The 13,730-nt window shown below is 37.2% G+C and overlaps 1 protein-coding gene across 1 annotated transcript; it reads left to right on the top strand.

The window, feature by feature from the left end:
• Positions 1–4,875: 4,875 nt before the first annotated feature.
• On the top strand, positions 4,876–5,595 carry LOC110284688 (Y-linked testis-specific protein 1-like). Its single transcript, XM_021150536.2, has one exon. It carries the CDS (start codon positions 4,891–4,893, stop codon positions 5,593–5,595), a length of 705 nt encoding a protein of 234 aa, XP_021006195.2. The 5' UTR covers positions 4,876–4,890.
• The last annotated feature ends 8,135 nt before the right edge of the window (positions 5,596–13,730 follow it).

Below are 13,730 nucleotides of genomic sequence, written 5' to 3'. Positions count from 1 at the left end.
CTATCTCTGTGATGACGTAATGAGTATGAATCTGTCTGGAACAAGGCTGAGTGCCTGTCCCTTTGAATATAAGGAGTGAGACTTTATTCTAGATTACCCTGAATATGCACATTCCACATTTATTATACTAGAGGTCAGACATTTTTGCACTTACAACTTTTGATTCTAAAACGGAGTCTTCTTTACAAAGCCAACAAGACATCAGCTAAAGAAAACAGAAAATTTCAGTGTGATTGCACTATACAGTGAATCAACTCCACAGGTCTTTGGGATGGATGATCTGGCTTTCTTGTAGTGTGGGCTAGGGACGTAAAGATGAACAGGAGTCCTTTTTCAGTTTTCATTGTACATATCAAGAACTTCAGGATGGAAAGTGGCTACTAATTTTTTTAAGTGTGCTGAATAAACTGCCAATGTTATTTTTAAAACACATGCAGATTTTTATCATTTTATTTTGTATAAACTTTAAACGCCCTTTCAGCTGTTATTACTAATTGAAGAAAATGTTCCTTCTTTAAACCCTAAAAAAAAAAAGTTATTTAAAGCCACACCCATTCTTTAGATGAATTTCTAGCTTTTGTTTTGTAGAATGAATTAAATATTCACACAAAACAAGTTGTGATAATGCATATCAATAATCCTATTCCCTCAGATTCAAGCCAGAAAAGTTACAAGGTGAAGGGAATCCTGAGTTGTGGAATGAAACCCTGTATTTTAAATATCAAAAGGATGGGAAGTTAGTATCTATACGTAAGTTTTAAGCTCACTATACCTTTACCAGTGCTAAAAATATCACTTTGTCCAGGCAACGAGAAGCTTAGAGACCACAAAGAATTCATCTGAAAAATTTCATAAGCACAGCACAAGAATAAACCACATTAGCCTTTGAATCAAGTAGTCTAACTCTTAGTTCTGGATACCTCAAAGATCTGTGAAAATGGATTTTAAAAAAATCCAATTTTCTAAGCCTTGAGGTTGTTCTTAATATTAAAAATCAGAAATAAAAATTGCTAATTCATAGAATTTTGATAAAATTATATAAGATCAGAACAGCACTTAGGGCTACATAGGACTTCAAAATTCTTTCCTCATTTTCCAAAATATTTACCCTCATTACATTTTCCAGTACTTTTCTGAGGTAGATATCTTGTTTTTCTACTATTTACAAGTTAAAAATTAAAATACAGAAAAGATAAATTAGTAACAGACGTGCTATGAACACCATAGTATATTGTTTGGCAAGGACCAGCAGTCTCAATTAATCCAGACCCCTGAGATTTCTCAAACACTGGACCACCAAACAGACAGCATACACCACCTGATATGAGGCCCCCAACACACATACAGTAGAGGACTTCTGGGTCTGTGTTCATTCAGAGATGATGCACCTAACCCTCAAGAGACTGGAGGCCCCAGGGAGTTTAGAGGTCAGGTGGAGTAGGGGGTGGGGGCATCTACATGGAGATGGGGTGGAGTGGGGAGGAGATGTGGGATGTGGAGCAGTCAGAGAGTAGATGGGGACCAGGGAATGAAATATGGAATGTAAAAGAAAATTAAAAATAAAATTTTAAAAAATGAAAAAATAATTTATCACTGATATTGAAGATAGGGACAAGTCTGTTAGAGACCTTGAAGTGTTATTGAGATTTTTTTTTAAAAAAAAAGAATTATATCAGAGAAGCCAGAAAGTGATGATTTGAAATATTTATTTGCACACTTAGTGGGTGAATTCTGATGTTCATCTTAGAGACATATAATTATAACCCTAGTTTAAAATAACTATTTTTTAAAAAGTTAGTTGTCTTCTTTACCAATTTCTTTCTTCATGAAGTGACATGTCTGGGCAGTTAAGATATAAATAAAACCTATCACAATTTGTTCAATTACAAGGAAATAAATCTAATTATCAATACATTACAAACTGTAAGGAGTACACTAGCTTTTTTTCTCCCATCCGAGTTCATAAGTATAGAGCAGGTATTTTATACAAGAAAATTATCAATGAAACTTAAAGTTTAGCATTTCTTACCATTAAGACAAGCGTTTTTATTGAATTTGATACTATAAACCTAATGGCACTGTCAAGACTATAATCTATGCCTGCGTATGATTTGACTTTTCTCTCTCAGAATATAGTAATTTTTGATGTTTTACTTTTTAAATACATTATGTTCATATGTATGTTTCACATTTGTAGATGTATTTGGGTCCACACATGTGTGTGCAAGAGCACTCAGAGGCTAGAAGAGGCCCTCAGCTCCCCTAGAACTGGAGGTAAATGTGATTGTGAGCCACCTGATTCCGAAGATGGGACCTGAACGTCAGTAATCTGAAAAGGCTCGGAGAGATTGAAACTGTTGCACCTTCTCTTCAACCTAGGGATTTCGTTTCTACAAAAATATAAGAAAGGTTTTTAGTATTCTCCACATTTGATAATCATATTATCCTAGACAAATCACTCAATCATAAGGCACAGATGGAATATTGTATTCTACTGACTAGGGACTCTCAGTGATTTATTGTATGGCAAGTTTTGTTTTGTTTTAATTTAAAGAAAGAAAGATGATTGTGCCAATCATAGAAATGTATTTACTTACAAGAGACATAAAGTTGCCTTGTTTTTCTCATTTACCCTGGGGACAGACACCGAATATATTTAATTAAGAAGTTTAGTTTTCTGCATGAGAGGTAATTTACAGATAAGCTCACCGCTGAGGAAGGACCAACTTCTCTAACATAATATGAATCTTAGAAACCAAACTGCTCATAAATGCACCTGCTACACTAAATAAGCCACATTGCAGTCACACAAAAAAGTAAACTACAGCCACACACACACACACACACACACACACACACACACACACACACACACAAACCAACTTGGGATTTGGAGGCAGAAATAATATGAGATTCAAGGAAAAGCCAGCAATCAAGTAGAAGACCTGTCTCAAACAATCAAGCAGCGTTTCTAAATATAGAATTTTTGTGATACTAATTGAAAGAAGATACCTGAATTCTGGAAACTTCATCTTAATGGAGTTATTATCTCAAGAACTCAAGAAGTTACATATTACCCACAAATAATAAAACCTTAACATACAATACTGAGTGTAAAGATTTATTTCCATTCCTGATACATCATGGGGGGAACATGAAGGCTAATGGCTGTAGTAATATATAGTGCTGATTTGTGTGACAGATGGATATTTACATACTAGCCATCCTAATGTTGCAAGGTCCCGAGTCTTATCCCAAAGTTGAGCTGACTATTCTCCACTGGACAGCCGATAAAGAGGCTAATCTTCCTCTCCACATTCATTAGATTCCAGTCGTTCTATCACATAGGGTGGGACCTCCAGGAAAATTTACCCTTTGACTTTAACATACCCATTGATACAGACATATTTTCAGTCTTGGGTTTGCAGCCATTTGTAAAAACTTCTATATTATACAAGTCTCGTTGTATTATGGACTCTTGAAATCTTTTTGCCCTCTTTTCTGTGATGTTCCTTGAGCCACAGATCCTGCTGTACCCTGTTCACTTTTATTTCTGAGATGAATTCTTACAGAATGAAATGAGCAGCTCTAATTAATGTCACTGTGAATAAGACCTTGTCACAGTTATCTACTGGCAAAACACCATGTGACAGACACATTCAGGACAGGCCATGGGTCTCAGAAAGAATTGCGACTGCAAATTGGATCTTTTTCCTGCAATGTTCGTCAAAATCCTTCCCTCTATCCATCTCTTTCTTGGACTGTTTTCATATCAAATCTAAATGAAAGTGGTGCTCAGATATAGAGTAAAATTCTAAGCAGGAACTCAGTCACTGCCTCTAAAATGATCAAGGTAAAACATCAGATTTGAACAACTGATTTTGATTTTGATTTTGAGTAGCATTCGTGAAGATGCAAGAAACATCAAGATAAGATTAGTATTGAATGTGACTAAGAAAAGGTTTTTATTTCCAAATGCTCATTTAAATACAAATGAAAAATGTTTCTTAAAAGTTTCCATCTTCTAAAACTTTGGCAATAGATATATCCAACTGATGACAAATTGTGCAGTTTCAGCTATTAGGATTACCTATTTACATTTAGTAACAAGCAACACTATACTTTTCTATACTGTTGTATGATACTGTTTGATAATGAAACTTAGAATAATATTAGTAATGATATTAATAATAATTTTAATAATGCATTCTTCCTCCCGGCTTCTTTTTTTCCCATCAATAATCACTCTGAGACCAATTAGTTATTAAATGCCTCGGCCATAAGCATTGACCCATTCCCTGACTAGCTCTTAACTTGTTTAACCCATTTAAACTATTCTGTCTACCATATAGTCAGCTACCTTTCCTTCAGTCCTGGCCTGCTTCTTTGTCTCTTGTAGCTCTCCCTATATCTCTCTTTTATCGCTCACTATTACCCAGAATCCTCTCACTTCCTCGCGGTGAACCACCTTCTGTTTCCTGCCTCAGCTCATTTGCTGTCGGCTTTGTTATTAACAGGTGATGTTTATAAGAGGTTTTCTCTACAAAATACTAAAGCTCATCATAGGGAAGGACTTTTAGGGTGTGACTAAGATATAGTGCGGCCATAAAGTGACAACGTTGTGGTGCTAGGTGGTCTTAAAGGAAGATGAGAGGGTTCATTTTCTCTTCACTCGCAGGTAGAAAGGAAGTTCATGGGGACACATCTTGAGAAGGCAGACTTCTACAAGCCAGAAGCCATCTTAAGAAACTCAGTACATTTTCTTTGGGCAAGATCTTCAAACCCAGGCAATGGGCAAGTATGAAGCCTGAACACAGAATGATAGCCACAAGACAGTGGACCAGGGTTGCTGTGGCTTACCACACCAGGTCAACAGCCATGTAGAAGACAATGCCTCTGAAGAGGCTGAGCATGACATCCCTCAAGAAGAAGAGGAGGAGGAAGCCTTCTTCCCAGGCCCTGAGGAATATTGTCGGCTGCAGAATTTCTCACGGTTGGAAGGAAGGTAATGAGCCTGTCACCCAATGGAAGGCCATCGTTCTAGGTCAACTGCCAACAAACCCTTCTCTTTATTTGGTGAAGTATGACGGAATTGACAGCGTCTACGGACAGGAGCTTCACAGTGATGAGAGGATTTTAAATCTTAAGGTCTTGCCTCACAAAGTAGTGTTTCCTCAAGTGAGGGATGCCCACCTCGCCAGCGCCCTGGTTGGCAGAGCGGTAGAACACAAATTTGAGGGCAAACATGGCTCTAAGGAAAACTGGAAGGGGGTGGTGCTAGCCCAGGTGCCAATCATGAAGGACTGGTTTTACATTACCTACAAGAAAGATCCGATCCTCTACGTCTATCAGCTCCTGGATGACTACAAGGAAGGTAACCTCCACATCATTCCAGAGACTCCTCCAGCTGAGGTGAGATCAGATGATGACAGTGACGTCTTAATAGGTAAATGGGTGCACTACACCAGAGACGATGGTTCCAAAAAGATCGGCAAGGTTGTTTACCAAGTTCTAGCCAAGCCTTCTGTGTACTTTATCAAGTTTGATGGTGACCTCCATATCTATGTCTATAATCTGGTGCAAAAGATTCCTTAAATCACAAAGTGTAGGAATGTAAACTTAAAGGATTGGGGAAAAAAAATGTTTGTTTTCCAATGTGTTGGCTACCCAAGGTTCTTTGACAACCTCAGTATCTTTGCCAATAAAATTAGTTTTGCTCAAAAAAAAAAAAAAAAAAAAAAAAAAAAAAAAAAAAAAGAGAGAGAGAGAGAGAGAAAGAAAAAAAAGAAAGAAAGAAAAAAGAAACTCAATAAAGAAAACAAATTCCTGTTCCCTTGCTCAGTCTTTGGCAACCAGTCTCAGCATCCTTAGCTATGGAACACCATCAGCAGGCACTACAGTGACCACGCCCCCCACGGCATAAACTATGCAACATTCTTATTGGTTTCATTCTAAGGAGGGCTACACTGAGTATTTAAAATACATTTTATACAATTGTGATTCCACTTGGATGCAGTGGGAAAAATTTCTAAAGATGTTTGTTCCTGAAATGTGCAAAATAACACTGGAATCATCTGCAGTTTTATATACGGTTATCATTTTCCAACAGGAATACTCCACACTTTTTAAAATAAGGGAAATCTTTCAGAATGGTTGTTGGAGAGTTATAAGATTCCTTGGATATCTCTCCTTTAGTAAAAAAAATAAAAAAAACCTCATATTTACCAGCTGTCAATAAATCAAGAACTGAAGAAAATATGTGCGTAGAATAACTTTCCACACTTCCCCCGAAGCATCGTTGTCTTCATTTTCATTGAAACGGAACACATGATGGCCCCAGAAGCAGAAGATCCTTCCTGAGGACATGCAGGCAATCTCTTGAGTTTCAATTCCATCAGCAGTAATCTCAGTTCTCTCTGGTCTGGCATGTGACACTCTCTGTGCAAGCAAAGGAACCGAGGCCTTGCATGGGCATTCCATCCTTAGTATCATGGAGCTAAAGATGGCCAGATCAGAATGATTCTCCTCGCTAGACAAATGACTGGCAGCGATTTTTCAGTAGTGTAGTTCCTCAGTTTTCTTCACAGTAGAGACTTAAAATGGCATCAACCTATCAAGTCATCCAAAGAATGGGAGAGGCAGTGGAGAAGTACTCCAGCCCCTGCCAACACCAGCAGGCTCTGTGGCCTCCATCGCTGCTGTGTTACTGTGGCTGCCATACTAGTTCCTTTCTCTCTTCAGAAAGCACCCAATTCTCCCTTGCTTTATGGCTTTTGTTTCATTTCTCTGACAGTCTTCTCATTTTCCAGAAGATAAAAACCCAAATAGAATTTGACTTCAGTTTAAGAGCTTGACAGTTAGTCACACTTAAATGCTTAAGGAAAATAAGGGTATAGTTAAAGTTGTCAGGAAAAGGTAGGGATTGTCAGACAGCAAAGAGCAGCTAGTGACAGGGTCAAGATAGGTGCTTGTAACCTTTCTCTCCCTGTTTTGCATGTCTTTGTGAGAAAAGAATAGGAACTTCCATGTTGAGAGAGTACGTGAAGATTTGAAATAAGGCAATAGAGTTTGTAATGTATGTTCAGAATTAGAAAACCTGCTTAGTTCTATTCCCAGGTTTAATAGCTTCTCAGAGATTATGAATACGTTAAGTGAGCATTTAATATTCCTTTGAAATGTGAATTCAAGTGAAGCTTTGTATTATATGATTAAAAATGCCTTTGATGTGAAGATCTTGGAATTATCTTAGCAAATTAAATATTGAGCAACTGATCTCCAGGTTTATTCATATGGCAATCAATGCTGACACTGGCTTGTGAGCCAGCACAGAGCAATTATGCTACCTTCATTTTAAGTGTACTGTGTGTCATCTGAGAGAGGAGAGCAGAGTGATCAGAGATCTCAGAGTTACCTTATTCTGTTCACTATTCCAATCTATACATGTCAAGGCTGTCATATAACCAAGTATGCTCATAGACTAAGAATGCAGGACAGAAGCATTCAGCAAACATACAATACCAGAAAAAATGTAAATATCTTCAAAAGACATTATTCTTAGTAGTGGAGATAAAGTATAAATCCATCTGCTTACATAATTGTGAAAAATGTAATTCATTTTATTGAAAATTGAGACTCCTTTCATTTCTTATGTTCAATAATATACAAGGTCATCAGCTCTCCTGTTTGCTGGTCTGCCTGAATAGCACCATGGCATGCGGGTTGACTTTCTCTTTGCCAAACATGCACAGATGCACTTTTAGGAACTTCACTAAACAGACACATGCATACACACATGCATACACACACACACACACACACACACACACACACACGCACACACACGCACACATGCACACACACAGGCATGTACACACACACGTACACACACAATATTATGTAGAGATAGAAATGAATATAGTAAAAGTAACTTACAGCATGTTTAACTGCAATGAATCCACATTAATTCAGTGGATTATTGCAACCCTATCGAGTTTGTTACCACCTAAAATGACACAAGAGAGCATTAAGATGTGGAATGCCCATGAGACATACCTGGCACTGCTGTGCAGTCTAACATTAGGTAAATATTGGGAGAACCCTTTATGTGAAAACACCTAGGTATAAGGAATGTGATGTTACATGCATGTGCTGGTAACTATTTGTCAACATGGGAAAGGGAACCTCAAATGACTGCCTCCATCAGACTGATATGGGAACATATCTGTAGGCATCATTTTGATTGATTGATATTGGAGGGCTCAAATTATTATGGGCACTCCACTCATAGGTGTGTAATCCTGGATTGTATCTGAAAACAAGCTGAGTAAGCCACTGGGAGAGAGCAAGCCAAGGAGTTGCGTTACTCCATGGCCTCTGCTCCAGTTCTTTCCTCTAAGTACCTGCCCCAAGTTCTTGACTTGGTTTCCTCCATAATGTACTATAACCTGTAAGTCAAATGATGCATTCTTCTCAAGTTACTTTTGGTCATGGCATCCCAACAAAAAGACAGTCACTAGGACAAGATTTATGTGTTTTAATTTGCATTTTCTATAACTATAATTTTAATATTTATTAAAGATGAAAGTACAGCCATACACAAAGATTAAATCTTCTGGATTTATACTCTTTAAATGTCTCTAGTAAAGCTGAAAGTTCTCAGTGACCATTTATGTGGCTTTACAAAGAAACCGTGTTAACAGTAATGTAAGTGACCTGAAGGTTTAGTAAATATTATCTAGAAAATAAACTTTCATTTTGCACTAAATGAGAAGTTTGCTAATTCTAAAAGAAAATATCATCACTCTACCACCTTTTACTGACATGCATATATCAAGAAAATAGCACCTATACTCATGCTATTTATGCATTTATTTATGGTCTGTACTATATAGAAGTATAAGTGTGGGTCTTTTCTTATTATTTAAAGATGAGAGCTAAGAGCACATTATTATCTTCTTGTGGTGTATGTGTGTGTGTGTGTGTGTGTGTGCTGTGTTAGGGGTATGTGTGTGTTATAGGCTATGTGTTTTGGGGTACTTGTGGAAGTTAGAAAAGGGCACTGAATACACTGGAGGTGAATTTATCGGTGATTATAATGTCTGAATGTGGGTACTGGGATCCAAACTCTGGTCTAATAGAATATCAGGACACGCTTTGGCCTACAGAGTCATTGTTACAGCTCACAGTTACTCCCTTTTATGACAGAAGACCTGGAGGGCCTATATCAAGTAAATACAATCCAACTGCATTACTTAAACATCAACATCTACTTAACAGCTTTTTAAACATTTCTCATGAACCTGATTATCTGTTCCTTCTGTGTAGAGTTGTCTGCTGATGTATAGGTGAACACTATATTTTGTCTCTTATGTAGAGAGGTGAATAAGCACTATCTTCTTTCACATCTCATCATTCTTGAGTGGAAGTCAGAGCCTTATACATAGGTGCTGTAGAAGAGTCTTTGACAAAATCAGGTTTTATCTCTCAGTGGTGTAGGGATGGGAAATTTTGTCCCCTGACAGTCAATACATGATACTTCCCACTGTAGGAAGATCCACTTTACAGAAAACTCTTGTTCTCTAGCAAAACTTAAATACAAAACCACAGAGTTGCAAAGCTTCATTTTTTACTAGATAACATGACAATTACTTGATAAATAACATTCTCCTAGCATATGGATAAACTAGTCTTCAGGCTTATCTACTTCAGAATAACCACTGTTCTGGGCAGAGTACTGTCCTTGATATACTGTCAGGACACAGTATACCCTGTGAGGAGACTTATCAGGACACAATACACCCCTTGAGGAGACTGTCAGGACACAGTACGTCCATGATGAGACTGTCAGAGGGAGTGTTCTAGAAGTTTGATGAGTTCATATGAACCCAACAGAAAAGGAGCAGCAAGTACTGTCTCAGAGACTGGTTCTCTTCCCTAAATGGGTGCAGAGTTTGTAAAGCAAAACTCACTATGTCTTATTAAGGTTTTGCTGACTCTGGCTGATTTAAGATACTAGAAACATCAAGTCATTGAATAACTTATCTCATGGCTTTAGAAATTCCTAATAACACTGAAAGAAAAGGAACCAAAATAATATAGAATGAAGGGGAAACAGACAGGAAGACAGGAAGAGGATGGAGTGACAGAGTGGGGTGGGGAGCAGAACAGGGAGAGGGGCAGTGAGAGGGATAGAGAGAGGAAAAACTGGAGGAAGAATTAGAGAGAGGGTAGGAAAAAAGAAGAAGAGAGAGAAGATGGTGAGAGAAGAGTAGGAGAGAAAGGGAAAGAAAGAATTCACTTTTAGTTCTTGTTTCAATAAAATAATGGATTTACAAACATTTTCATAGTGGTTATCATAATACTATATATTATTTTCTCATCCATATGCTGATATTTAAAATGTATACATCCAGTATAGTGTACTTTTTAATTAAAACAAAATGAAAACTGTGAGTACTACTGTTTAGGAAATAGTAGGTCACACCATTGCTACAATTTCTTCCTTCCTTCCTTCCTTCCTTCCTTCCTTCCTTCCTTCCTTCCTTCCTTCCTTTCTTTCTTTCTTTCCTTTTCTTTACTAACCATATATATTTTAATTATATATTTTCTTTATTTACATTTCAAATGTTATCCCCTTTCCTAGTCTCCCCTCTGAAAATCCCCTATCCCCTCTCCCCCTCGCTTGCTCCCCAACCCACCCATTCCTGCTTCCTGGCCCTAGCATCTCCTATACTGGGGCATAGAACCTTCACAAGACCAAGGACCTCTCCTCCCATTGATGACCGACATTCTTAATCATCTTTTGTCCCCATGATTCAGTGAAAACACAACTGGTATAAAAAATGACTCGAATAGGGTTTGCTGATCTTAAATATACACACCTCACAGACTCATAAAGCAATGCTTGAAAATTTTAGCCAAATCCTGAGGTTTAAAGGGGAGCACAAAATGAAAAAGTGTATCACCACATTATTACGAATGCCTCAGAATATGCAGAGTAAATCGCCTTTGTCCTAACATGACTTTTGAGCCTAAAACAAATGAGCAAATTCAGCAGTATTTTGAATTCTGTAAAGTTCATTTCTGGCGAAAACTGTTCCGTGCTCTTTAAAAAGTTATGTCTTGAGAGATTTAGACTTAAAACACATCTGCCTAACTATGAACTACAGAATCCTTTTATATGAAAAATTAGTCTAAAGAAATGTGATTTTTCAAGGTTTTTATGATAAATATGAGACATTGGCCAACATTAGTGAATTGTTTCATATTCTTTAAGTTATCACACACACACACACACACACACACACACACACACACACACGTAAGGGTAGAGAAACATTCTTCTGTTCTGAAAGAAATGATTCAGATGCATTTAAGAGGTCCTGAATCAGTCTATGTCTCTCTATTTCTGTCTGTCCTCTATCTCCTACTCTCTCCTTCCTTCTCTCTCCCTTCTTTCCCACTCCCTTCCTCTCTTTACCCCCCTCTTCCCCTCTATCCACTCTTCCCTCTTTCCCCTCTCTCCACTTCCATCACATCCCCTCTCTCCTATCCTTTCTATACAAATTATCAAGTAGCATTTATAAATGGCAAATTAATTTTTACATTTTCTTTCCTTTCTTATCAGGGGCTTGCAAATTTGAAAAGCAAAAGAGAATTCAGCAGTTGATGATTTACTCCTGTTAAGAAAAATATAATTGAATAATAAGAGATTTTATTGTTGGCATGTATTAGCATTTGAATTACAATTTGCATTTAAAACATGCAAATTGTCTCAAGTCACATTTTTATACCATGTTTTACCTTCCTTTCTAATGAGAATAGAAACTTGATAGAATACAGAGTGTTATATCTAAAATAAGTTGTAATTTCACAAATTTATTTTCCTAAAGCTACAACTGACTAAGCCAAATATTTTTTATCACTTGGGACATAATAGAAAGAATTGCTGATCCTTTTCTCAGGCTCAGTCTGGTACTGAGCACACGTGTGACATGTAATGAATGCATGTGCTGTGGTACAGCTTGATGGAGGCTGACATTGAAATCCACAGGAAGGACACAGGAGCTGTTCTGAAGAAGTGTCATGGAGCTTGGATGAGGTCATTTAAAGGTAGGGAATCTGAGCTGTGATTTTTCAGCTGGTACTGTAGTCTTGGACGCTTGTTGGGAAAACTGCTCTAAGAATATAGAGCAAGACTGTGGAACATTGGAGAACTTAAAATCCTGTTAATTAAGGCACAATAATATTCTACACATCCGGTCAAGCAGGCCTCTTAGATATCAAAGTGTGAATACTTGCATCTTCTTGGAAGGAGATGGCTAGGCATTTAAAAAATCTTGTGGAACCGATTGGCATCTTTCACTGTGATGTCAAAATACAGCCTTATTGAGTACTGAGAAGTTTTTTCGAAGAAAACAACACTGAATTGGTAAAATATTTTGGATGTTTCAACAGTTAAAATAAGAAAGTACTACAAGGAGAATGAAGGGGGAAAAAGCAGTCAAAGAAAAGAATTCCAAGGATGTTTGAAAACTTAATGTGGTTTCCAGGAGAGAATTGTGTATTTGATACTTGCTAAGATGTTCAGTTAGAGAAAGGCAGACAGTATAAACTTGGTGCTGAGAACACACTCTATGTAATAGCAGAAATGTTGGGTGCACTGGATACTGCCAGTGCTGATAGGCAAGTGTTCCTCAAAGTTTATGACCTTCTTAATACTCCTCAATAGAGGGGATGCATTTGGTGAAGTCACAAATGGAAGTCTCATTTTAGTTTCCCTCCTGATCTTGTAGGTGTGAGCCTAACCGACCATCATTATCACACTGCAGAGTATCTAAGTGTTGTTCTTATACATACCCACTCCTAAGTCACAGGAACCTAGTGTCTTCAACAGTGTGACTAGTCTCTTGAGGCATGAGAAGAATTTTCTAAGTAGTTTACTCAAGTTAACCTACTCTTGTACGATTTTGGTGAATTCTATTATTGATGGTTATTTCCTGAAAAATTAAAGGAAGCACAATTGAATTGGCAAATGATAGATAATGTAATTTTTGCTAAAATTCTAGTATATAGCAAGAAAATATAACTTGAATGATGCCATTGCTCTAAAAATTACCAGTCAGTTCAAAATTAGTTTAAGGCATTTTTTATTAAAAAGAAAATTAGAATGAAATTAAGGCCAACTGTGTTGAATTCTAGTAGTAAGATATGGCCATCCACTGATACTTGAACTAATTGAAAAACTTAAAATCACATTCATTTCATTGTGGTAAGCTTTCAAAAAATGAACACTCTGGTAAATTTTCAGACACTGAATACATTTTAATCATTTTTGTCATGTCTTTATTAGTAGCAACAGAAGTAACTAAATCTTCCAAATGTCTACATGGTATTTTAAGAGGTATTTTACTACATAATATTTTATGTGAAAAGAATTTTATATTAGCAATAACACAAAGCATTGATGAAAACTTTATTAAAAATATTACTGCCAGGCATGGTGGCGCACACATTTAATCCCAGCACTCGGGAGGCAGAGGCAGGAAGGTTTCTGAGTTCGAGGCCAGCCTGGTCTACAAAGTGAGTTCCAGGACAGCCAGGGCTATACAGAGAAACCCTGTCTCAAAAACACCAAAAAAAAAAAATTACCTTCAGACAATTAATACAAAAACATTCACTGAAGAAAATAGGGCAAATATACAGAAATTATGGTAAAGAAAGCTAGATTA

This window comes from Mus caroli, unplaced genomic scaffold (genome assembly GCF_978045245.1).
Source record: "Mus caroli unplaced genomic scaffold, Mus_caroli_1 scaffold_19, whole genome shotgun sequence".
Lineage (NCBI taxonomy): Eukaryota > Metazoa > Chordata > Mammalia > Rodentia > Muridae > Mus > Mus caroli.
Note: the sequence above shows the minus strand (reverse complement) of the source record. Positions and strands in the feature narration are given on the sequence as shown.